The sequence below is a fragment of the Nycticebus coucang genome, chromosome 10, assembly GCF_027406575.1.
Source record: "Nycticebus coucang isolate mNycCou1 chromosome 10, mNycCou1.pri, whole genome shotgun sequence".
Classification (NCBI taxonomy): domain Eukaryota; kingdom Metazoa; phylum Chordata; class Mammalia; order Primates; family Lorisidae; genus Nycticebus; species Nycticebus coucang.
The window spans coordinates 115,837,654-115,862,032 of record NC_069789.1 but is presented as its reverse complement, the minus strand read 5'-3'; the positions used below and the strand labels follow the sequence as shown (position 1 = coordinate 115,862,032).

The following is a 24,379-nucleotide window of genomic DNA, read 5'->3' as shown; positions in this document are numbered from 1 at the left end:
TCTCACTTTATCGCCCTCCATAGAGTGCTGTGGCGTCACACAGCTCACAGCAACCTCCAACTCCTGGGCTTAGGCGATTCTCCATAGGTGCCTGCCACAACGCCCAGCTATTTTTTGTTGCAGTTTGGCTGGGGCTGGGCTTGAACCAACCACTCTTGGTATGTGGGACCTGTGCCCTACCCACTGAGCCACAGGCGCCACCCAACCTCAAACTCTTGGTCTCAAGCTATTCTCTAGCCTCAGCCTCCCAAGTAGCTGGGACTGCAGGCGCCTGCCACAACGCCCGGTTATTTTTAGAGATGAAGTCTCGCTCTTGCTCAGGCTGGTCTCGAACCTGTGAGCTCAGGCCTCTCGCCCCCCAGAGTTCTAGGATTACAGGCATGAGCCACCATGCTGAGCCGAGGTTTCCCTTTCATCTGGGAGGACTGTTCAAATGTTAGTTCTTCATAGCCTTCCATTATCACCCTTTCTAAAATAGCCTTGCTTTCACTTCCTATCCCCTTATTCAGCTCCATTTTTTTCTTTGTGCTCGCCACTACCTGAAATTATATTTATTCATTTAAACGCCCTTGTTTCCCTCAGTACAATGTAATCTTCAATAAGTAAAACATTTTAATCACGTGCTGCAGCCCCAGAGCCCAAACGGCGGTTAGCGTACACAAGATGCACTTTCTCGTTGTTGTGGTTTTCAACTGCCAAGGAAAATGAAAACATGATATACTGTTATTAGTTAAATAGATTACATTTGAACGTAATTATATTATTCACTTAGGGACTCTTTGTCAGGCGGAGGAGGATCAGAGCACAGCACTACATAACACGCACGCGCGAAAGATCCGGGAAGTGAGTTAGGGAAAGGGGAGGAGCATCAGTAAGAGTCTCGGCGGATAGAGGCGGTTGGAGCCCCGAGCGTAAGTTGAAGGGACGGCTTGGCGCTGTCGCGCGTGCGCAGTGCGACGCCTGCCCGCCGCGGCAAAGGAGTTTAAGGATACTGAAGTCAGGCTAGTGACCTCACACGTGTGCGGTGCCCGCGGCAGCACTGAATCCTAGTGTGTGGGTTGGAAAGCTACTCCAGCGGCGCATGCGCAGTGCGGACGGCGGAGGGATTTGAGGTCGAGATCCACCCCCCAATCCCCCGCTCCCGTCGCGAGCCGAGGCCGCGCGGGTTCCTGAGCTGCGGCCTGGTGCGCGCGCTGGGAGGGCGTCGGAGGTAGACAGGTACGGACACCGCCAGAGTCGAAGCCGGAGGAGGAGTCTTTATAGTGAGGGGCCGCCGCAGCCGCCGCGAGCCTCTAGACCGACGCCAGGCCGAAGAGGGCGCCGCGCGGCGGGTAAGTATAACTGAGTGGACTAGGGGTGCGGGGCCGCTACCCACAAGGCCCTGCGGTGAGCCCTAGTCCTCTCGCCCGCGTTTGGGTTCCTTTCCCGCGTCCTTTCCACAGCTCCTTTCTGCACCCTTTACCCAGAAGCCTCTGGGCACTCAAGCCCGCTTTCAATAGCCACCTTTCAATCCCCACCCCCCCGCAGTCATCTACCCACAGGCCCTTGCGTTGCCTTTTTTTCTTGTCTGTGTCGTCCTGGACCCTTACCCATAATTCTTTTCGCTCTTGGGGCCCAGATCTATTACCCACCAGCCCCCTGGCCTGAGGGATTTGCTCCTTAAGACGTTCTTCCTTTGCTCGAAGATTTCCCACCCCCGACTCCTTGCGCCCTCCATCTCGTCTGTTCTGCTAGGTACAGGACCACCAGCCACAAGTGCTCTGAGGCGCTCTTCTCAAGATCTTCCATTCCCAGCAACTCCCAGGGAACACCGCTCGGCCCCACAGCTCCTGATTCTGTCAGGATTGAGACTTGATTACCTCAGAAACTCTTGCAGTCTTTGTTTCCCTTAGTGGCCTTTGTTTCCCCTACCAGCCCTAGCGCACTCCCACCCTACTAGGTCTTACTTTCTTAATCGGATTTACCTTTTGTTGTGTGACGGAGAATCATTCTTTGTCTTTACAGAGCCTGTTTTAATAAAGAAACTTCTCTCCTGTTTTCCTTTTTTTTTTTTTTTTTTGAGAGCGAATGGTAATAGGGGATTCATGTCTCCTGACCTGCTCTAACATAAAGCTGACCTGCTTCTGCTCTCAGACTTGGCAAGATGACCCAGTTCCTGCCGCCCAATCTTCTGGCCCTCTTTGCCCCCCGGGACCCCATCCCATACCTGCCACCTCTGGAGAAACTGCCACATGAAAAACACCACAATCAACCTTACTGTGGCATTGCGCCATACATCCGAGAGTTTGAGGTGAGTTCTTTGAGCAGACTAGGAGGGGTTGGGGGGCGGGCGGGCAGGGAGCCGGATTTGGAAATCCAACCTCTGCCAACATTCTAGCTGTGTGATTTAGGCAGATTCTATAGTCTTTCTGATCTTCAGTTTCTTTGTCTTAACTGGGTTGATAGTGCATCTCTGTAGGGTTTTTGTGAAAATCAAGTGAGTAGTGGTTAAGAATTCAGTTTCCTGAGTCAGCTGGTCATTGTTCCACACTGTTTATCAGCTGGGTGACTTTGGGCAAGTATTGTATCCTCTTAAAGCATTTTTTTTTTTTTTAGCAAGAGGGTAATGATAACATCTTCATAATATTGAAGGAGAATTAAATGGCAAAGTATATCAAAGGGCTTGATATCTAGCACTCAGTGAATGTCAGCATTTGTTAATACATTTACTGTGTTATTGTTAATAGGATGGGTTTAATAAAGGGTTAGCCCTATGTACTAGAGTGCTTAAAACTTGGGGATCTTAGCTCTGTGCCTCGTGTAAACTTGAGTAAATGGCTTAGGTTCCTGGACCTTAGTTTTTCTATTTGTAAAAATAGGATAACAGTATCTACTTCTTAAGGTGCATCCCAGTGCACCTGAGAAATGCTGGCACACAGTTAGAAGTCATAAGGGGAATATCGTGGCATTGGGTGGGGAAAGACAGCTGGAGATGGAGAGATTGCAAAGCAGAAGTTAGTAGATAACAGGATAGATGGATCTTTAGTGGAATTTGCCTCCCTTGATGAACCAGCACTTAGGAAGTGTATTAGCCAATTAAATTAATGTGAGTACAGGCCTGTGATGCCTTTGATATCAGTTATGTGTGGGTTGCTATTTAATGAGTGGTTGGTGAGATCTTCACGAATTGCCCTCAGACAGTCTCTTAATTGTCTGCTTCAGAGCCCTATACTGTGTTGCTTTGGGCATGGTCCCCATTCATTGATGCACATAAGGAAAGGCCCTCCCAGCCCTCCCACTTAAGGAAAGGCTCCTATCACGTGGTCTGATACTTGGTTCAGTTTAAATGATACTTGGAGCTATAAGATGCATTTGTGTTTCCTAAGTATTGCAGACAGGACCTTTGTTGCTGTGTTCTTTTTTTTTTTTTTTTTTTTGGTAGAGACGGAGTCTCATTTTACTGCCCTTGGTAGAGTGCCGTGGCGTCACACGGCTCACAGCAACTTATAGCTCTTGGGCTTGTGTGATTCTCTTGCCTCAGCTTCCTGAGCAGCTGGGACTACAGGCACCCGCCACAACGCCCGGCTATTTTTTTTGTTGCGGTTTGGCCGGGACTGGGTTTGAATCCACCACCCTCGGTATATGGGGCCGGCGCCCTACTCACTGAGCCACAGGCGCCGCCCTGTTGCTGTGTTCTTAAGTAAAATGTCACCCACGCTGGTGCTTTTCAAACTATGATAAAGAGCAAATGTTTCTGATCTGTTATTAGGGTCAGTGGAAATAAAATTAAGTTGTGAATTGGTGTGCGTTCAGAATACTCACTCCCTAGTTTCTGTATGTAGCTTATCAGAGACCAGAAATAGTTTATAGATGGTGTTGGTCCTTGGACAATACTTGGATTTATGCCAGTCCTCTGCCTCCACTGTGGCCAGGGAGCTGTATGTTTGTTTGCTTATTTGTGTAGGTGGCGGGGGCTGAAGTGCTTAATTTCTGTGGTGGGTGTCGCTTGCCATTCTCCCCAGTCCTTTTTACCCTGTCTTTCCTCTTCTTGTTCCTAGGACCCTCGAGATGCCCCTCCTCCAACTCGTGCAGAAACCCGGGAGGAACGCATGGAGAGGAAGGTATGTCATTGTTCCCTCCTAACCCCTTGTGTATTTTTCCCCTTTTTCTGAGTGGTCCCTGATATTAGAGTACTTCTGTATTCACTTCTCCGCCTCCCCTTTCTCCCAACAGAGACGGGAAAAGATTGAGCGGCGACAGCAGGAAGTGGAGACAGAGCTAAAAATGTGTAAGTCTCTAATTCCTCCTCCTTTCTCCCTCCCACCCCCCACCCAACCCTCTGTGTTCTTCCCAGGTCACACCCAGTACCCTGCTCTCCCAAAGGCCTGTTTTGGGTGGGAGTGAGGTAGTTTATTCACTTATTTAGCCCCTACCACTTCCCAAATACGGTTCAGTGTAGTCTTTCAAGCAAGAGAGCATGGGGTAGGCTTGGCGCCTGTAGCTCAGTGGCTAAGGTGCCAGCCACATACACTGGAGCTGGCGGGTTTGAATCCAGCCCAGGGCTGCCAAACAACAATGACAACTACAACCAAAAAATAGTTGGGCGTTGTGGCTGGTGCCTGTAGTCCCAGCTACTTGGGAAGCTGAGGCAAGAGAATCGCTTAAACCCAAGAGTTTGAGGTTGTTGTAGCACCTCTACCGAGGGTGACATAGTGAGACTCTGTCTTAAAAAACAAACCAAAAAGAGCATGGGAGAGGTTGGCAGGAAGGGAGACCCCTGGTACCTTGGGTTCCTCCCAGAGGGGAGCATACTTGAGGGGCTACTATAGCCAGGTTGGTTCTCACATGCTCTAGCAATAAGGTATAGGCTAATGAGTCAGTCCTTGTTCTACACTTAGCCTGGGGATGTTCCATCCCTTCCAGATATAGGAAGAATTGGAACATGAGACAGGTGCATGGTAGCCATTAGCCAAACGTACAAGAGGGTTAATGTTAATCTCCAATGGCCCTTTATTGTTACAATGAAAACTTCATAACTGTGCAGGCATAACAGTGTTTCAGTCAGCGGTGAGCCAGGAGCCACAGATATGGTAGAGATCTTGTAAGATTATAATACTATTTTTACTGTTACGTTTTCTGTGTTTAGACCCACAAATACTTAACATTATAATAGAACTGTCTATAGCATCCAGTACAGTAGCCACCTGTACAGCTTTGTAGGCTGTAGTATGCTATGCCATATAGCCAAGTATGTAGCAGGCTTTACCATCTAGGTTTGTGTAAGTCCACTCTGATTTTCCACAAAGATGAAATTGCTGGCTCAGTGCCTGTAGCTCAAGCGGCTAAGGCACCAGCCACATACACCTGAGCTGGCGGGTTTGAATCTGGCCCAGGCCTGCCAAACAATGACAACTACAACCAAAACATAGCTGGCTGTTGGGGCGGACACCTGTAGTCCCAGCTACTTGGGAGGCTGAGGCAAGAGAATTGCTTAAGCTCAGGAGTTGGAGGTTGCTGTGAGCTGTGACGTCATGGCACTCTACCCAAGGCGATAACTTGAGGCTCTGTCTCAAAAAAAAAGGAAATTGCTGAACGACACATTTTTCAGAATATAGCCCCAATATTAAGGGAGGCATGAATGTAGTCAGATGACTTTTGTTTTCCTTCTACATCTGTGAGGTTTTAGTGAATCGCTTCTCTAAACCTCGGATTGGCACATTTACTTACGGTGCTTAATACCTGACAGGCATCTAGCTGAGAGTTCTCTGATCAGTAGAGCAGCTGCCTTGGTGTCCTTTCTTAGATACCTTAGAGGTATCTCAGACTTGGTGTCCAAACCACGATAGGGATTTTCCCTCCCCACCAACCTGATCTTCTCTGCCTGTTTTCTTTGGGACATGGCCATCCTGCTGTGCAAGTCACAACCTTTTCATTTTGAGACAGAGTCTCACTTTGTTGCCCTGGGTAGAGTGGATGAGCATGGCGTCATAGCTCACAGCAATCTCAAACTCCTGGGTTCAAGCGACTCTCTTGCTTCAGCCTCTGGAGTAGGTAGCTAGGACTATAGGTGTCTGCCAAAACGCCTGGCTATTTTTAGAGACAGAGTCTTGCTCTGGCTTGGGTTGGTCTCAAACTGTTGAGGTCAGACGATCCACCTGCCTCAGCCTCCCAGAGTGCTAGGATTATGTGTGAGAGCCACTGTGCCCAGCCCATCATGACCCTTTTTTTGCCCTTTGCTCAGCCTGTCATGAAGACCTGTCCCTATTATTTTTCATTTATTTATTTGTTTTTTTTTGAGATAGTCTTGCTATGTTGCCCTTGTAGAGTGCTATGGTGTCACAGCTCACAGCAACTTCAAACTCTTGAGCTTAAGCAATTTCTCTTGCCTCAGCCTCCCAAGTAGCTGGGACTACAGGTACCTGCCACAATGCCTGGCTATTTTTTCGTTGTAGTTGTCATTTTTGTTTGGCAGGCCCGGGCTGGGTTTGAACCTACCAGCTACAGTGTATGTGACTGGCACCCTAGCTGCTGAGCTATAGGCGCTGAGCCCCTTGTTATTCTTTTTTTTTTTTTTTTTTCTTCTGTAGAGACAGAGTCTCTCACTTTATTGCCCTCTGTAGAGTGCTGTGGCGTCACACAACTCACAGCAACCTCCAACTCCTGGGCTTAGGCGATTCTCTTGCCTCAGCCTCCGGAGTAGCTGGGACTACAGGGGCCCGCCACAATGCCCGGCTATTTTTTTGTTGCAGTTTGGCTGGGGCTAGGTTTGAACCCACCACCCTTGGTATATGGGGCTGGTGCCCTACCCACTGGACCACAGGCACCGCCCCCCTTGTTACTCTTAAAGTGTCACAAATCTGACCCTTCTGCCTATGTTCACCAACACCACCCTGATCACTCCTTGTCTGGGCAATATGGTCACATATCATTCACTAGTTTGTCTCCACCTTCCCCAGCCAAAGTCCACTGAGGGTCTTTCTTACGTACAGTTCTAATTGTACATCTGATTACAGTTTCCTTTTGCTCTCTACCATGACCAGAGTGCCTGTCCACCATTCCAGACTCAGTTTGCACCAGATTCAGAATGTGTGAAATTGTAAAGGATAAACTTGTGATTCAGTTTTTTTCTTTTTTCTTTTTTTTTTTTTTGGCCGGGGCTGGGGCTGGGTTTGAACCCGCCACCTCTGGCATATGGGGCTGGCGCCCTATCCCTTTGAGCCACAGGCGCCACCCCAGTTTTTTTCTTTTTTTTTTTTTTTTTTTGTAGAGACAGAGTCTCACTGTACCGCCCTCGGGTAGAGTGCTGTGGCGTCACACGGCTCACAGCAACCTCCAACTCCTGGGCTGAAGCGATTCTCTTGCCTCAGCCTCCGGAGTAGCTGGGACTACAGGCGCCCGCCACAACGCCCGGCTATTTTTTGGTTGCAGTTTGGCCGGGGCTGGGTTTGAACCCGCCACCCTCGGCATATGGGGCTGGCGCCCTACTCACTGAGCCACAGGCGCCGCCCCAGTTTTTTTCTTATTGGTGGTGGGGGGCAGAGTCTCAAGTCTGTTGCTCTGAGTAGAGTGCCATGGATCATAGTTCACAGCAACCTCAAACTCTTGGGCTCAAGTGATCCCCTTGCTTTAGCCTCCCAAGTAGCTGGGACTACAGGTGTCCACAACATGCCTGGGTAGTTTTTTCTGTTTTTAGTAGAGATGGGGTCTCATTCTTGCTAAGGCTGGCCTTGGACTCAGGAGCTCAAGTAGTCCACCCGCCTTGGCCTCCCAGAGTGCTAGGATTACAGGCATGAATTACCATGCCTGACCTGTGATTTAGCTTTTTAAACAAATAAATGAGAAAATAAGGAGAGCAGGAAGAGGACCATATGGATTAAAAAGTCAAGACATAGCTGGGCATGGTGGCTCATCCCTATAATCCAGCACTTTTTAGAGTCCCAGGTGGGAGGATCATTTTTGAGCCTAGCAATTGGAGAGAATTGTGATCATACCACTACTCTCCAGGCTAACTGACAGAGACCCTGTTTCAATATTAAAAAATAAAATCAGGCGGCGCCTGTGGCTCAGTGAGTAGGGCGCCGGCCCCATATGCCGAGGGTGGCGGGTTCAAACCCAGCCCCGGCCAAACTGCAACAAAAAAATAGCCGGGTGTTGTGGCGGGTGCCTGTAGTCCCAGCTGCTCTGGAGGCTGAGGCAAGAGAATCGCGTAAGCCCAAGAGTTAGAGGTTGCTGTGAGCCGTGTGACGCCAGGGCACTCTACCCGAGGGTGGTACAGTGAGACTCTGTCTCTACAAAAAAAAAATAAATAAATAAAATCAACCAGGTGATATGTATGGAACGTGTGTGGATCTTAAATATGCTAATTATAAAATTGTTCCTTCAAATTAGTTCCAGATAAGGAAATTTGGAGTCTCACTTTATCACTCTCAGTAGAGTGCTGTGGCATCACAGCTCACAGCAACCTCCAGCTCTCAGGCTTAGATGATTCTCTTGCCTTAGCCTCCCAAGTAGCTGGGACTACAGGCGCCAGCCACAACTCCCAGGTATTTTTTTGTTGCAGTTTGGCTGAGGCTGGGTTTGAACCCGCCACCCTCGGCATATGGGGCCGGCGCCCTACCCACTGATCCACAGACGCTGCCCAATAATGTTAACTTTTTTTTTTTTGTAGAGACAGAGTTTCACTTTATTGCCCTCGGTAGAGTGCCGTAGCATCACAGCTCACAGCAACCTCCAACTCCTGGGCTTAGGCGATTCTCCTGCCTCAGTCTCCCGAGTAGCTGGGACTACAAGCGCCCGCCACAATGCCCAGCTATTTTTACAATGTTTTTTTTTTTTTTGTAGAGACAGAGTCTCACTTTATGGCCCTCGGTAGAGTGCCATGGCATCACACAGCTCACAGCAACCTCCAACTCCTGGGCTTAAGCGATTCTCTTGCCTCAGCCTCCCGAGTAGCTGGGACTACAGGCGCCTGCCACAGTGCCGAGCTATTTTTTGGTTGCAGTTCAGCTGGGCCGGGTTTGAACCCGCCACCTTCGGTATATGGGGCCGGCGCCTTATGGACTGAGCCACAGGCGCCGCCCACACCCGGCTATTTTTTTTTGTTGCAGTTTGGCTGGGGCTGGGTTTGAACCCACCACCCTCGGTATATGGGGCCGGGGCCCTGCTCACCGAGCCACAGGCGCTGCCCCTAATGTTAACTTTTTAAGTTGTTATAATGATGTTGTGGTGATAGTCTCAAGCTGTCACCCTGGGTAGAGTGCTGTAGCATCATAGCTCATAGCAACCTCTAGCTAATAGGCTTAGGCCTTCTCTTGCCTTAGCCTTCCGAGTAGCTGGGACTACAGGCTCCTACTACAATGCCTGGCTATTTTTTTTGTAGTTACAGTTTGGCTGGGACAGGGTTTGAACCCACCATCTTCGGTATATGGGCCCGGTGCCCTACTCAGTGAGCCACAGGCACTGCCCAGTGGTGCATTTTTAAGATGAAGAAAGTGGAGGTTTGTTGGGTTGAGTATTCCTACAAGAGAAAGATGTTATTGTAGCCATCTAATGTCTAATGAGGTTTCTCAGCTCCACAGTCCAGTTCCTGTGAAATTCTGCTCTGGAGTGGTACCTAGACAAGCCCTTTATTTTATTTTATTTATTTATTTTTTTGAGACAGAGTCTCACTATGTCACCCTTGGTAGAGTGCTGTGGTGTTACAGCTCACAGCAACCTCAAACTCTTGGGTTTAAGCGATTGTTTTGCCTCAGCCTCCCAAATAGCAGGGATTGTGGGTACCCTCCACAATGCCTGGCTGTTTTTTTGTTGTAGTTGTCATTGTTGTTTAATAGGCCTGGGCTGGGTTTAAACCCACCAGCCCTGGTGTATGTGGCCGGTAACCCTAACCCCTGAGCACGGATGCCAAGTCCTTTAAATTTTAAATAAGTATTTCCTAAGGATGGAGTTGCCAGCGGAGTGCACATGTACACTGGTGAACCACTGGCCAGTGTTAGTTCTATGGCACCCTTTTTCAGTAAATGTGTTCTACTTGAATACTACTGATTTGGGCTTCACTTGCTTTTACCTTTAGTCACACTTACGGGCCACTTGGATTATTGAGAACTATAGGGGACTTACGTTGTGGGCCTGAGGTTGCTTCCCTTTTGTCTGCTGGCACCTCTCAGCCACCTTTCAGCAAGCTCAGCTCTTTTGTTTGGCCTTTGTCCACTCCCCTAGGCAGCATTCATTGGTCCCACTGTAGTAGTCCCACAGTAACTGTTACTGACCCAACTGCCTGGTGTTTCATATTGCTGGTGTGACACTTTTAGGCCTTCAGTTAAATGTCACCATCTTACTGAGGCCTTTCCTAACCTTCCCTTTTAAAATTGCCTCTTCTCCCCCATCCCTCAGTCATCACCTGATAGGATGAAACATGGTTTTCATATTTAACCCATCATTGGCTCATGAGCTCCAGGAGGGTAGGGACCTTTTTCTTGTCTTGTTTACTGCCAAATGCCCAACACTTGCAACAGTTCTGGGCAGGTAGGAGGTGCTTAGTAATTACCTGTTGAATGAATGGGAGTGAGGCAGTGCACGGTAAGACTGGGGCACAGAATTATATCACAGAAGGATGAAGTACAGCAAGGAACTGGGGTGTGGACAGCAGAGAGGTGGAGTTGTCTTAATAGTTATTTCTAGAAAGTTATCCCTTAAGTTTGTGTCTCAGGCTTCTGCTTTTTAAAAAAAAATCCTGGGGTGGTGCCTGTGGCTCAGTGAGTAGGGCGCCGGCCCCATATGCCGAGGGTGGTGGGTTCAAACCCAGCCCCGGCCAAGCTGCAACAAAAAAATAGCCGGGCGTTGTGGCGGGCGCCTATAGTTCCAGCTGCTTGGGAGGCTGAGGCAAGAGAATCGCTTAAGTCCAAGAGTTAGAGGTTGCTGTGAGCCGTGTGAAGTCATGAGACTCTACAAAAAAAAAAAAAAATCCTTAAGGTCATCTTGACCTTAGTTTATGCTTGTAGCCAAACGCCCCCAAGAAACAGATCTGAGACACTTTCTCTGGCTTCTTGCAACACCCACAGTGTTTTCCTGAGAAAGTAACACCCCCAGGGATTTAGAATGAGAGCTTGGTACTTTGAATGCCTGGGCTTAGAGGTGAAGCTGGTCTAAGATCTTTAACACAAAATGGTACGACCCCTGTCCTGTGTCTGGGGTTTTGTCTGCTAGCATTTGCAAAATAATGATAGGTGAATTTCAGCGTACAGTGCTATGTCTGGGCCATGATATTTGCTTAATAAATTATTAATTTTATTCCTTTCCTCGTATTCTCTCAGAATGTGACAGGGCCTTCTCAGGGTAATGCTATACTGTAGAAGTGTTTCCATTGTGCATTGGGCAGAGTGCCTTTAGGGCCACAGCAGGAGTCAGGGGCATTATATGTGCTAGGGTCACATATTGTTTGGTGAAAAGGGCTTATTCCCAGCAGAATCACGTATGAGATTGGTTTCTTTCTGTTTTTTTTTTTTTTTTAAGAGATAGTATCATTCTGTTGCCCTCAGTAGAGTGCTGTGGTGTCATAGCTTGCAGCGACTTCAGCTTAACCTCCAGCTCTCGGGCTTAAGTGATTCTCATGCCTCAGTCTCCTGAGTAGCTGGGACTACAGGCATCTGCTACAATGCCTGGCTGGTTTTTTGTTTCAGTTTGGCCAGGGCTGGGTTCGAACCTTCCACCTTCAGTATATGGCGCTACTCAACTGAGCCACGGATGCTACCCGAGATTGATTTCTTTCTTTTTTTTTTTTTTTTTTTTTTTTTTTTGTAGAGACAGAGTCTCACTTTATCACCCTCGGTAGAGTGCCTTGGCATCACACAGCTCACAGAAACCTCCAACTCCTGGGCTTAAGCGATTCTCTTGCCTCAGCCTCCCAAGTAGCTGGGACTACAGGCGCCCGCCACAACACCCAGCTATTTTTTGTTGCAGTTCAGCCGGGGCCGGGTTTGAACCCGCCACCCTCGGTATATGGGGCCGGCGCCTTACTGACTGAGCCACAGGTGCCACCCGAGATTGATTTCTTAATACATTCCTGGATCCTCTCTTTGGAGATTGTTTTTCTTCACTGGCCAGACAGGACATTTATTTGCCTTGCAAGGCTGTAGTAAGAGACTGGTCTGTGTTCTTCACTCTTAATTTGCTCTAGCAGCAGCCCTGATTTCCTCCCTGAGGCCACAGCATATAGAAGGCAGGATTTTGGCTTTCATTCCAAGCCTTAGGGTTGCTTAGTCTCAAGTTTTCCTGTGGCTGTACTTGCAGTCTGTATCCAGTGGATGGCAGTGCAGCCCCACCTGAGGGAGGGAGCTTTAGCATCTGAGGGATCAGGCTGTCTCCTGAGAGGCCCAGTTGCTTGGATAACTTTGCACCCGGGAGGGATGGGGCCCTTAGGGCATGTAGGTCTGAAATGGCAGTTGGACCTACCACATCCTATCAGCTTGAAGTCAGCCTTACCCCTCTCCTACATCAGCCTGAATCATCATTTACGAGCCACTCTGATAAAGGTTACTGTGCTTCAGAAAACCATGATTCAGAGAGGGGCATGCCTCCTCTTGGCCTCTGCCTATCTCTTTGTCATGTTACCATAGACACAATGCCTTCTACTTATACATTCTCTTCTTCCTGCACAGGGGACCCTCACAATGATCCCAATGCTCAGGGTGATGCCTTCAAGACTCTCTTCGTGGCTAGAGTGGTGAGTCTCTAGCTTCCTTCCTGGAACCCCAGGCTGCTGAGATAGAGGACAGTAGGCTTGGTCCTGGGGAATGTTCCTAGAGGTTTGGGATAGCTGCCTTCTCCCATTTAACTTCGTATCTGTCTTGTAGAACTATGATACAACAGAATCCAAGCTCCGGAGAGAGTTTGAGGTGTATGGACCCATCAAAAGAGTAAGTGGTTTTAATCAGGGATATTTGAATTGGGAGTGAATGGAGGAGGGGGCTGTGGCCTGGGGTAATGCAGAGAATCTCAGTCCTGAAGACCCCTCACGTTATTTCGTGCTCTGGTTTACATCTCGATTGCACTTCCAAGCAGCAGACCTTGGGTCAGAAGTAAAATTAGATGTCACGACTGCAGGTTTTTGGCTTAGAACAGGGTTATTAGCAAAAAAAAATTTTTTTTCCGTTTTTGGCTGGGGCTGGGTTTGAACCCGTCACCTCCGGCATATGGAGCTGGCGCCCTACTACTTTGAGCCACAGGCGCCACTGAGAGGTGTGGGTGTGGGTTGGCAAATTTGTAAACAAAGTCTTCCTGACACAAAGCCAGGTAGACTTATTTATTCACACATTGTTAGTGGCTGCTGATGCTATAAGGTAGATTGGGTAATTGGGGCGGAGTGTGGTTCTTTACAGAAAATGTGTGCTACTTCAGAGCAAGGCTTTATAACTTACTGATATTTCATTTAAAAAGCCCTTTAAGGCTCGGCACCCGTGGCTCAAGCGGCTAAGGGGCCAGCTACATACACCTGAGCTGGTAGGTTTGAATCCAGCCTGGGCCCGCCAAACAACAATGACAATTGCAACCAAAAAATAGCCGGGCGTTGTGGTGGGTGCCTGTAGTCCCAGCTACTTGGGAGGCGGAGGCAGGAGAATCACTTGAGCCTAGGAGTTGGAGGTTGCTATGTGCTGTGATGTCACGGCACTCCACCCGGTGCCATAGCTTGAGGCTCTGTCTCAAAAAAAAAAAAAAAAAAAGTCCTTTAAGTACTCTGTGTCTTACTTCCCCAAGTGCTAAAATGGGTAGACATATGCCTTCACTGGGCATCCTGCATGCAGACTGCTAAGTCTAAATGTGTTCGTGCTGGCCTCTCCCTAACTCAAGTCTCTCATGGGAAGTGGTCCTGTGGTATTGAAGTACTCTGATAGAGTCCTTACCCTGACCTTGTTTTTCTCAATCCACTTTGGGTCAGTTTGGAATTCTCATTTGGGTTTTGGGGGCTGTAGGGTCCCAGGGTTCAAGTCCTATGGTCAGGTGAACACAGGGTCACAACCATCTATGTTTGACATGAGCTGGTCACTGAGTGGTAGTGGTATGAATGCAGAACTAACCATCCTTTGAGGACCAGCTCAAATGCTGTCACCTTTCATAAGCGATTCCTGGTTCATCCTGACTTCTGTCCCAACAGTCCTGTCTAGACTGTTGTTCATAGTCCAAGTCCCACATGATCCCAGAGGGTCTTTCTGACACCTGGAGCTGACCCCATCCCTGCTCACATCTCCCATGGTTCTCGTGTATCAGGACAGAGGTCTAGTTACTATAGTCTGCCATCAGGGCCATTCCCCTTCTGTGTGGCTTTGTGTACTCCACTCCTTCCCATCTCATCCCATCCACATGGTTGCACCCATCACACTCTCTATAGTCTTTCCTTCCTAGCTTTGTACATGCTAGGTTTGTTTCTGCATGTGCCCTTCTGTTGCTTTACCCTAGAATTCCCTGCCCTGTTGGCATTCAGAACTCCCTCTTGTTTCCCCACCTCCTTGTGTTTTAAACTGGCTGCATGGGCATTTACCCTTTTCAGCTCTTTACAGACCATGCTCTTTGGCCTTTTATTAGGGGTGTTTGGTGATGATGGGATCTGTTTACCTTTGTGGCCTCATCTGAGGATCCTGTCATCAAAATATATACTAGACACCCAGCCTCTTGCCCCATACTTCTCCCAAACCCTCAGACCATTGGAGTTAACTGCTGTTCCACTTGGCAGGCTGACACCCCTTCGTACCCTTGTTCATCACTGTTCATTGTTCAGGTCTTAGCTTAAATGTGACTTCCAGGAAGCCACCTCTATGTCTCTCTGGTTTCTACTGTGACCTTTGCTTCTACCGTTAAGAGCATAAGTCACTCAGAGATCTTAGAGGACAGAGGTCTGAGGCATCACACAGCACAGGTCCTAGCATGCAGGCTATGTGATTGATGGGTGGTGTGTCCCTGCGGCAGAACTAACCTGCCCCTGGCCACCTGGCAGATACACATGGTCTACAGTAAGCGGTCGGGAAAGCCCCGGGGCTATGCCTTCATCGAGTATGAGCACGAGCGAGACATGCACTGTGAGTACCTCCCACCTCAGCCCTTCCCTCTGACCCGCTCTCACTTCTCTGCTGCCCCAGGCCCTTCCCAGTTGTCTGTCCCCTCCCTACCCTGCCACACCTGACATTAGCAATGTCTCTTCTCCTCCTCCCTCTGTTTCTGATATATCTTTTTTTTTTTTATATACGTGTTTTTTAAAAAACAAAAACCAAATCCCCCACAACGTGTGTGTGTGTGTGAACCTGGGGAGGTAAGTGTCACACGTTGAACCTCAGGGACAAGGAGGGAACTGGGTGGGGGCTGGGGCCAACTGGAGGTGGGGGGAGGGGTCGGATTTTGGGGGAACCTTTCCCCATTATTTCCCCCACTGGAGCTGGGGGCAGCCAGGTTGGAATGAGGACTGGCCTTTATACCTACCTCTCCCCCCCAGTAGAACTGGGGCTGGGCCACCCGACCCTCCACCTCCCCACCTTTGGCCTCCCACCCTGTTCTCAGTGGGCAGTGGGGTGGTAGGTGTGTTCAGCGCCTGCCCCCACAGCTCCAGAGCCCCCTTTGAGGCTGCCGCGGCGTCCACATGGGTAGGGATGGATGGGAGGGGGCGGGCAGGGCTGCGGCGTGTCCAGGGGCCGCCGTATTAATTGACTGTTCTTATTGTCACTGCAGCCACCACGCAGCTGGCTTGCAGCTGATGCTTACGCTCCCCTTACAACACCTCAGTGTATGGTTGGTATAAGGGTTTGTATCATGGGTAAGATCACTCAGCACCGCACACCAGCCCAGCTTAGCCAGGCAGCTCAGGAACAGCAAGGCATCCCTCCCCCCACCCTAGTGGCCCCCTCAGCCTCCCTGCACCCACAGCCCTTTCCTTGTTGGGGTGCCCTTTGCCCCTTTGTTCCCATCCATATGCTGTCTGAGAATCTTGCTGGTCCCAGGAGGGGAAGGATGAACCTCTGTGGGAAAGACAACCAGCTTCTCCACTTGGGCTCCACCCAACAACCCTGCCTACCTGGCTTCATGACATCAGTGGCAAGGTGGTGGGAACACAGAAGATGGAATGCACTAGGGCCGGGGCTCCATGTGGAGCCCTTTGGCCCTTCCCTCCCTACCACCCATCCCTTGTGGGGCTGTCACTGAATCTTACTGGAGATTCTTTCTTGGCTACTAGTTGCAGGGTGCTCTGCCCCCTTCTTTCTTGCTAACCATGGTTGAGGCCTCCTGAGGGGGCTGGCTGTAGTGCCCAGCTGCTCTCCAGAGGTGGTCAGGAGCTCCCCAGAGTGCATGGGATTGGGGCTGGGGGGCGGGAGAGATCAAGGGGTAGGCTGCAAATAGCTGAAGGTGTAGTAGGTTTTTACTTAAGAACCTTTCACTGTCTAGAGACTTAAGAGAGGGAAAGAGAGAGAGAAGCCTAGACATACACAATCACATGTTTTCTTTGCTGTTCCTCCTGGGTTGGGACTCTTTGGGGTTTGGGATACTGAACCCAAGCAGTACTCCTTTGCTTGACTCTGATCCCAGTCCTTAAATTCCTTCCCTCACTCCCTTCCTCTGGGTTCAGGGGCCAAGTGGCCCCTCCTGCTCAGAGCACAGCAGCATTCATCTCCTGGACCCCTGTGTGCCAGCCCCTGGGCTGAAGCAGCTGGTGGGAGGGAGTGTGGAGTTGCAGGTGGAAATGTCATTCCAGGTCCTTAGGGGTGGCCCATGTGCCTAGCTTAGTGTGACTATTGGGAAGAGTAGAAAGGTTTTCTAAGGCCTCCCCAGCCTTCTTTCTAAATTCAAAAAAGGTAGTCCTGAGGCTCTCCAGCTCCCAGATTTGGTGTTAATCTTTGTCTCCCACTCTTTAAGGCCTCCATGAGGCTGATTTGGGGTCCACCACTTCCTCTACCTGTCTCCAGGTGGTACAGGAGATGTGGCTCCTCCCCTTCATGGCTTCCTAGTACCCCCTACCTCTCCTCCCTGTAGCTTTAGCTGACCCCATGGTGGTGGGGGTGGGGTCTGTGCGCGTGCTCAGGTAAGCTTGGGGGCTCCAGGTAAGCGGTCCCGTGTCCCCCCCCCGGGAAGCCCGCCTCCTCGCCAGGCCCCCAGGAGTTGCCGAGCCCCCCCCATCCCGCTCGGTTTGGACACCCGCAAGGCCGGCATGGTAAATGGCACCTTTTTCTCTTCCTCTGGTTGTTATTTGGGGGGGACGGGCTGGGGCGGGGCAGGGTATTGTGGTTGGTTGAGGATAGCCCCCTAGGCCAGGGCTGGGGGTGGGGACAAGGACTTCTTGGCTTTCCCAACAGTCCCATAGGATGATAGGCCTGGGCGTGAGGCCTGCCCTTTGCTATGTCCTGCCCAAGAGCAAGCAGGAGCCTTTCCCTTCATCTCCTCTCCTCACCCTTCTCTGGTGGGCTCCGGCTGGGGCATAATTCCCAGTGCATGTTGAGCCAGGGGTGTGGAGGGTGAGATGGGAGAAGGCTGGGTGGGTTGGTGGCAGGGTCAGTCCTCTCAGGTAAGGCAGGGATTTTCAGTAGCACCGCACGTCTTCCCATGCCTCCCTCCACTTTACCTCTCCCCTCCAGGCCCTGGGGGAGCATATAACCCGCCTCTCTGCTCCCTGCCATTTCCTGAAGATTTCTCCCACCCCCTTCTGGTTCATTTTCTGTTCTGATGTCTGTTCCCTCCACACTCACCCTCCCCCCCCCAAAAAAAAAAAAAAAAAAAAAAAAAACAGAAAAAAACGGTGTGGACTGGGGTACGGAGTGGCCCAGCAGGCCTCCTGCCCCAGCATGATGTTACAGGGTGCATGTTTGGGGTTGTGGAGGAGCCCCCTCCCCCACAGCAGTCCAGCATTGAGTTAACCTCCAGTTTCTTTGCAGCGACTTCGGCCACCCTTGTGGGAGGGGGCTGCTCCATCATATGGGAGTAAGAAGGGCCTGAGCCCAGGGAAGTGTGGTTAGGGATGGATATCTTGCCCCCCCCACCCCACCCAGTGGTGGTTGGGGGGGTTGCTAGGAAGGAGGAGATAGCCACTGAGATGGAGCAGGCCCCTCACCGGTGTGGTAGAGGGTTGGTCTGTCAGTTGCCTGGCTGGTGTGCGTGTGTGTGCGCTCGTGTGCGTGCGATAACGGATATGTGCGGGTGGGGATGCTGGAGAGGTGGGCCTGTCCTGACTAGAGGACCCCCTGGGGACTCCTCTCCCCTCCTCCCCCATCTGTTACAGCCGCTTACAAGCACGCAGATGGCAAGAAGATTGATGGCAGGAGGGTCCTTGTGGATGTGGAGAGGGGCCGAACTGTGAAGGGCTGGAGGCCCCGGCGGCTAGGTGAGCACATTCTACCCATGCTCAGTGCTTAGAGGCCCTGAGCCTAATGGCCTTGTTCTTCCCTTTGTCTCCCCACCCTCTGCTGCTTTCTGGTCTTCTCTGCCTCTTGCTGGTTCCCCTACTGTGCCGTCCACATCCTCCCTCTCTTTTCAGCCCACCTCTTTCATTGCTATCATATTTCTGGTGCCTTCCCATCTTCTCATTCTGGGTTACTGATTAAGAGTAGCCAGGCCCCAGATGCTGGCTTGCATACTTAGAGCTGGTGGATTTCCCCTCTTGCTGCTTCATTTTCCTCATCTTGGACAGTGGGAATAACATTAGAGTTCGCTGAGCTCAGCATATGAGATACCCAGTTTGGCAAATAACACAGTGGGGCTTGTAAATGTCATTTCATTTATCTGCTTATATTTTGCTCTTCCTCTTGTTTGTTTATTCATCAGTTGAGCAAGTTAACTATTTGATCACTAGCTGTGTATAAGGCTTCTAGTTGAGAATAAGACAAGGACATCGTCTGGCCTTAGCCTCTCACTCCTAATTTAATTTCCCTCACTGTCAGCCATTTACTGTCTTAGTCAGGGTCAGTTTGGCTGCAGATATCAGAAATAACATTTGAGCATTCTAAAATAAAGGGACCTGGCTCCGTGCCTATAGCTCAAGTGGCTAAGGCGCCAGCCACATACACCAGAGCTGGGAGTTTTGAATCCAGCCCGGGCCTGCCAAACAACAATGACAACTACAACCAAAAAATAGCTGGGCTATTGTAGTGGGTGCCTATAGTCCCAGCTACTTGGGAGGCTGGGGCAAGAGAATCGCTTAAGCCCAGGAGTTTGAGGTTGCTGTGAGCTGTGATGCTACAGCACTCTACCCAGGGCGACAGCTTAAGGCTCTGTCTCAAAAAAAAATTAAGTAAAATAAAAGGACCTGTCAGTTCAGAAGAATGCCTTGGAATCCAGGAGCATGTGATGCCACTGGACCCTAAGGGCCTTAGTAGCTAAAATTGTCAAGACTGGGCAGCACACACCTGGCAGACCATGTTTGAGGTCCCTGCACCTCATTTCTTCCTTGGTTGCTCTCTGTGCAGATGGGTCCCTTTTGTGTTTCCTCGCACTGGCCCCTGTCCCTGCTGCACACCTTGTCCTTGATGAGCCTTTATGATTTTGGGAGGACCCATGTAACTGACTCAGTGTTGGGTCTGAACCTGGGCCTGAGGTCCTTTTATCTAGGCACACTTCTTGAAGACTGAATCCTGTGAGGCTGAGAGAGAGTTTTTAGAAAAGATACGGTGTTAACCACCCTTAGTTCCTTCCTGCTTCCCTTCTTGCTCTGGGCCCACTTGTGCTAAGTAGATCACATACTCACCTACTGAGTGTTTTACAGTTGACTGGCATGTTCCTACCTTCCTGGTTACTCTGGGGTGGAGTGGGATTTTGAAATTCTGCTATTTTCCTTGTGGTAAGAGAATCCTACAGTATCAAAATCTTTCTAGAAACTTCTAGTTTGATTGATATTCAAGTTTTGTTGGTGTTAACCCATCTTAACACATGCAGAAATACATGTAACCTAGTTGTAAAACAGTTGTAATGACGTGCAGCATGGTTTTTTTTTTTTTTTAGAGACAGAGTCACTTTGTTGCCCTCAGTAGGTGCAGTGGTATCACAGCTCACAGCAACCTCTACCTCTTGGGCTTAGGTGATTCTCTTTCCTCAGCCTCCTGAGTAGCTGGGACTACAGGCTCAAACCATTATGTCTAGCTCCATAGTTGTATTTATACTCTGTTTTATTTTTATTTTTTAAGATGTTTGTTGCAGTTGTAGCCAACTCCATTGCTGGGTCATGACCTGAAAATTGAAAACATTGGGTGGCGCCTGTGGCTCAGTGAGTAGGGCGCCGGGCCCATATATCGAGGGTGGCGGGTTCAAACCCAGCCATGGCTGAACTGGAACCAAAAAATAGCCGGGCGCCTGTAGTCCCAGCTGTTTGGGAGGCTGAGGCAGGAGAATCGCGAAAGCCCAAGAGCTGGAGGTTGCTGTGAGTCCCGTGACATCATGGCACTCTACTGAGGGCAGTAAAGTAAGACTCTGTCTCTACCAAAAAAAAAAAAGAAAAGAAAATTGAAAACATTAATCTAGCTGTCCTGTGCCTGTAACACTCCAGGCACTACCTGTTCTCTATTTTAGTGTCTCCTTGGTATTTAAGCACCCTCTTTGTTTTCCTTTTTATTCTCATGGTTAGACATTGTCTTTTCTTTCTATCTTTCCTTTTCTTTTCTTTTTCTTTCTTTTTTTTTTTTTTTTAATGAGATGGGGTCTTGCTCTGTCATCCAAACTGGAGTACAGTGGCACAGTCATATGAGCCTCAAACTCCTGGGCTCAAATTATCCTCCTGTCTTGGCCTCCAGGTAACTGAGACTACAAGTGTATACCACCATGCCCAGCTGAACTGTTTTATTTTTTGTAGAGACAGGGTCTTGCTATTGTCCAGTCTGGTCTAGAATTCCTGGCCTGAAGAGATCCTTCAGCCTCATAAAGTGCTAGGATTATAGGCATGAGCCATCGCACCTGGCCAGAAGTCCTATCTTAAATGGAATTCAGCCCTGGCTCACTGAAGCTTTCTTCCAGGCAGTGTGGTATAAAGGGGCACTTGAGAAGGCAGTTCAACCTGCTGTCAGAGAGGAGTGATGACCTTGCTGAGTCACCATGGGCAAGTGACTGTTCCCTTATTCAACAGTGATGTTGTCATGTTTCTCAGGGCTGATCATTTATTCACTTGACGAATACACATCCACCTTACATGTCAGCTGGAGTGTCTTGTGTTGCTTACCAGGAGCAGATGTGGCCCCTAGTTTCATGATGCATTAAAACTTGGTGGGAGGGTGGTGCCAGCCACATACACCAAGGCTGGTGGATTCGAGCCTGCCCAGGCCTGCTAAATGACAACTGCAACAAAAAATTGTAGTGGGCACCTATAGTCCCAGCTACTTGGGAGGCTGGGGCAAGAGAATCGCTTAAGCCCAAGAGTCAGAGGTTGCTGTGAGCCGTGACACCACTGCACTCCAACAAGGGCGACATAGTGAGACTCTCAAAACACAAAACAAGGGGCGGCGCCTGTGGCTCAGTTGGTAAGGCGCCGACCCCATATACCGAGGGTGGCGGGTTCAAACCCGGCCCTGGCTGAACTGCAACCAAAAAATAGCTGGGCGTCGTGGCGGGTGCCTGTAGTCCCAGCTACTCGGGAGGCTGAGGCAAGAGAATCGCTTAAGCCCAGGAGTTGGAGGTTGCTGTGAGCTGTGTGATGCCATGGCACTCTACCGAGGGCCATAAAGTGAGACTCTGTCTCTACAAAAAAAAGAACTACACACAAAACATAACAAAAACCGTGGTGGGAGAGGCAGGTGCAGTCTGTTCACACAAATAGCATACCTCGGCACTGCGCCTATAGCTCAAGCGGCTAAGGCGCCAGCCACATACACCAGAACTGGCGGGTTCGAATCCAGCCCGGGCCTGCCAAACAACAATGACAACTACAACCAAAAAATAGCTGGGCGTTGTGGCGGGCGCCTGTAGTCCCAGCTGCTTGGGAGGCTGAGGCAAGAGAATTGCTTAAGCCCAGGAGTTGGAGGTTGTTGTGAGCTGTGGTGCCAAAGCACTCTACGCAGAGCTACATCTGGAGGCTGTGTCTCAAAAAAAACACAACAAATGGCATACTTCAAACTTGAGGTGAAGAAAGCATTTCTGAAACTGAGCGTGCAGTGGAGGATGGTTTAGGTTGGCAGGTCAGAGAAGGCTTCCTGAGGAAGTGATGTTTGGGCTAGCATGAAGGCGAAGTCATTCCAGGGAGGGAGAACAATGCACGAGTCATGTGGCAGGAAGCAGGTAAGCGTGAGGGGACTGAAGAGGATTAAGATGCAGAGAGGCCTTGTCTGTGGTTTGGAAGCTGGGCAGGGCCTGCTCTTGATGGCTCTAACAGTTGACGAGAGTTTGCACTTAAGGCAGGGGGAACCACCAGAGACTTGTAAGCAGATCACTGGCCTTGGGTCTGTATGAGTGAATGGGTGACTCAAGGCGGGGGGTGGGGGGGCGTTGAGGAGGCTGTGTAATAAGCAGTGGTTAAGATTATGAGCTTTGGCTTTGGGATCACATGTGGGTTCCAGTTCTGGTTTCCTAACTAGTACTCTGAGGGTAGGGGGGTCACATAGGCACCTGTAAATCACAGTTGTCCTGTGATGAGAGCACACAGGAGATGATCTGTACAAGGACCTGGCCCTTGTGGACACCAGTGGTGGGGGCTTGCTTTCCTGCCCTTTGTTTTTGGAGACTCTGCATTCCATGCCATTAGTGTTGCCCCTACACAGACTGACTCTTCACCTGCCCTGCCCTAGGAGGTGGCCTCGGTGGTACCAGAAGAGGTGGAGCTGACGTGAACATCCGGCATTCAGGCCGCGATGACACGTCCCGCTATGACGAGAGGTGAGATTGGGCAATCAGTTTCCTGGGATGGGGTGGTCACGTGGGGGCCCCTGCCACACATTTCTGCCCACCTCATCCAGGCCGGGCCCCTCCCCGCTTCCCCACAGGGACCGGGACCGGGACCGTGAGCGGGAGCGAAGAGAGCGGAGTCGGGAGCGGGACAAGGAGCGCGAACGGCGTCGCTCCCGCTCTCGGGACCGGCGAAGGCGCTCACGGAGTCGCGACAAGGAGGAGCGTAGGCGCTCCAGAGAGCGGAGCAAGGACAAGGACCGGGAACGGAAGCGGCGAAGCAGCCGGAGTCGAGAGCGGGCCCGGCGGGAGCGGGAGCGCAAAGAGGAGCTGCGTGGGGGTGGTGGCGGTGGTGGCGACATGGCGGAGCCCTCTGAGGCTGGTGATGCGCCCCCTGATGACGGGCCTCCTGGGGAGCTCGGTCCTGACGGCCCTGATGGGCCTGAAGAGAAGGGCCGCGATCGTGATCGTGAACGACGGCGGAGCCACCGGAGTGAACGAGAGCGGCGCCGGGACCGTGACCGAGACCGGGATCGCGAGCACAAGCGGGGGGAGCGGGGTAGTGAACGGGGCAGGGATGAGGCCCGAGGTGGGGGTGGCGGTGGCCAGGACAATGGGCTGGAGGGTCTGGGGAATGATGGCCGAGACATGTATATGGAGTCTGAGGGAGGCGACGGGTATCTTGCTCCAGAGAATGGGTATTTGATGGAAGCTGCTCCAGAGTGAAGATCCTCTCTTTGCTCTGTTGGACGTGTTCTGACCAACCTTTTCTGTCATGCTCTTCCCCAACCTTGGCCACCTAATTTGCCCTCTGAGGGTGGGAGTTTTCATTATTTGTTCTGGCCCCTTGGATTTAAAAATAAAATTAATTTCCTGTTGATTGGGTGCCTTGATTTCTCTATGGCTTTATTTCCCCAGAAGATTACCTTTTTGTATTTGTGTGAGATGGGTTTACTCTCACCCAGACTGGAGTGCAATGGCACCATCACAGCTCACATGTAGCCTCAGACTCCTGGGTTAAAGTAATCCATTGGGCGGCGCCTGTGGCTCAAGGAGTAGGGCAACAGTCCCATATGCTGGAGGTGGTGGGTTCAAACCCAACCCCGGCCAAAAAAAAAACACACAAAAAAGTAAGCCTCCATCAGCCTTCCAGGTAGACTATAGGGGCCAACAACTGCACCCAGCTAATTTTTTAATTTTTGTAGAGACTGGTTTTAATTGTGTTAATTCAGTCTCATCTCAAACTCCTGGCCTCAAGAAATCCTTCCTTGCTTTCCTAAAGTGCTGGATTTAATGAACCACCCCACATAACCTGGCCTGATGGGCTGTTTTGGTTTGTTTTCCAGGGCCTACCTAGAACTTGAGCTTTAGAACTTAAGGCTTAGGCCTAGTATACCAGAGCTGTTTAAGATGGGGTCTTTCATCTTGTGCTTTCATCCTTACTATTTTTTTCATCTCCCACACATGTCTTGAGCTATTCATAGCCCTATCTTGGTTGGAGGAATGGATTGTAGGTGAGAACCGGAGGAGTTGTGAAACTGCAAGGGAAGCAATATTGTCTGGAAGAGAAGAACAC

The 24,379-nt window shown here is 50.3% G+C and overlaps 1 protein-coding gene across 2 annotated transcripts; it reads left to right on the top strand.

Moving 5' to 3' along the window:
• Positions 1 to 879: 879 nt before the first annotated feature.
• SNRNP70 (small nuclear ribonucleoprotein U1 subunit 70) lies at positions 880 to 23,683 on the top strand. 2 transcript variants are annotated; one of them, XM_053606948.1, is made up of 10 exons: positions 880 to 1,331; positions 2,134 to 2,290; positions 4,038 to 4,100; positions 4,213 to 4,267; positions 12,636 to 12,700; positions 12,831 to 12,893; positions 14,966 to 15,047; positions 18,227 to 18,328; positions 22,707 to 22,794; positions 22,902 to 23,683. In XM_053606948.1, exons 2-10 carry the CDS (start codon positions 2,144 to 2,146, stop codon positions 23,527 to 23,529), a joined length of 1,293 nt encoding a protein of 430 aa, XP_053462923.1. In that variant the 5' UTR covers positions 880 to 1,331; positions 2,134 to 2,143; the 3' UTR covers positions 23,530 to 23,683. The 2 variants fall into 2 exon arrangements, with proteins under 2 accessions (XP_053462923.1, XP_053462922.1); XM_053606947.1 differs by having other exon boundaries at positions 882 to 1,331; positions 22,875 to 23,683.
• The last annotated feature ends 696 nt before the right edge of the window (positions 23,684 to 24,379 follow it).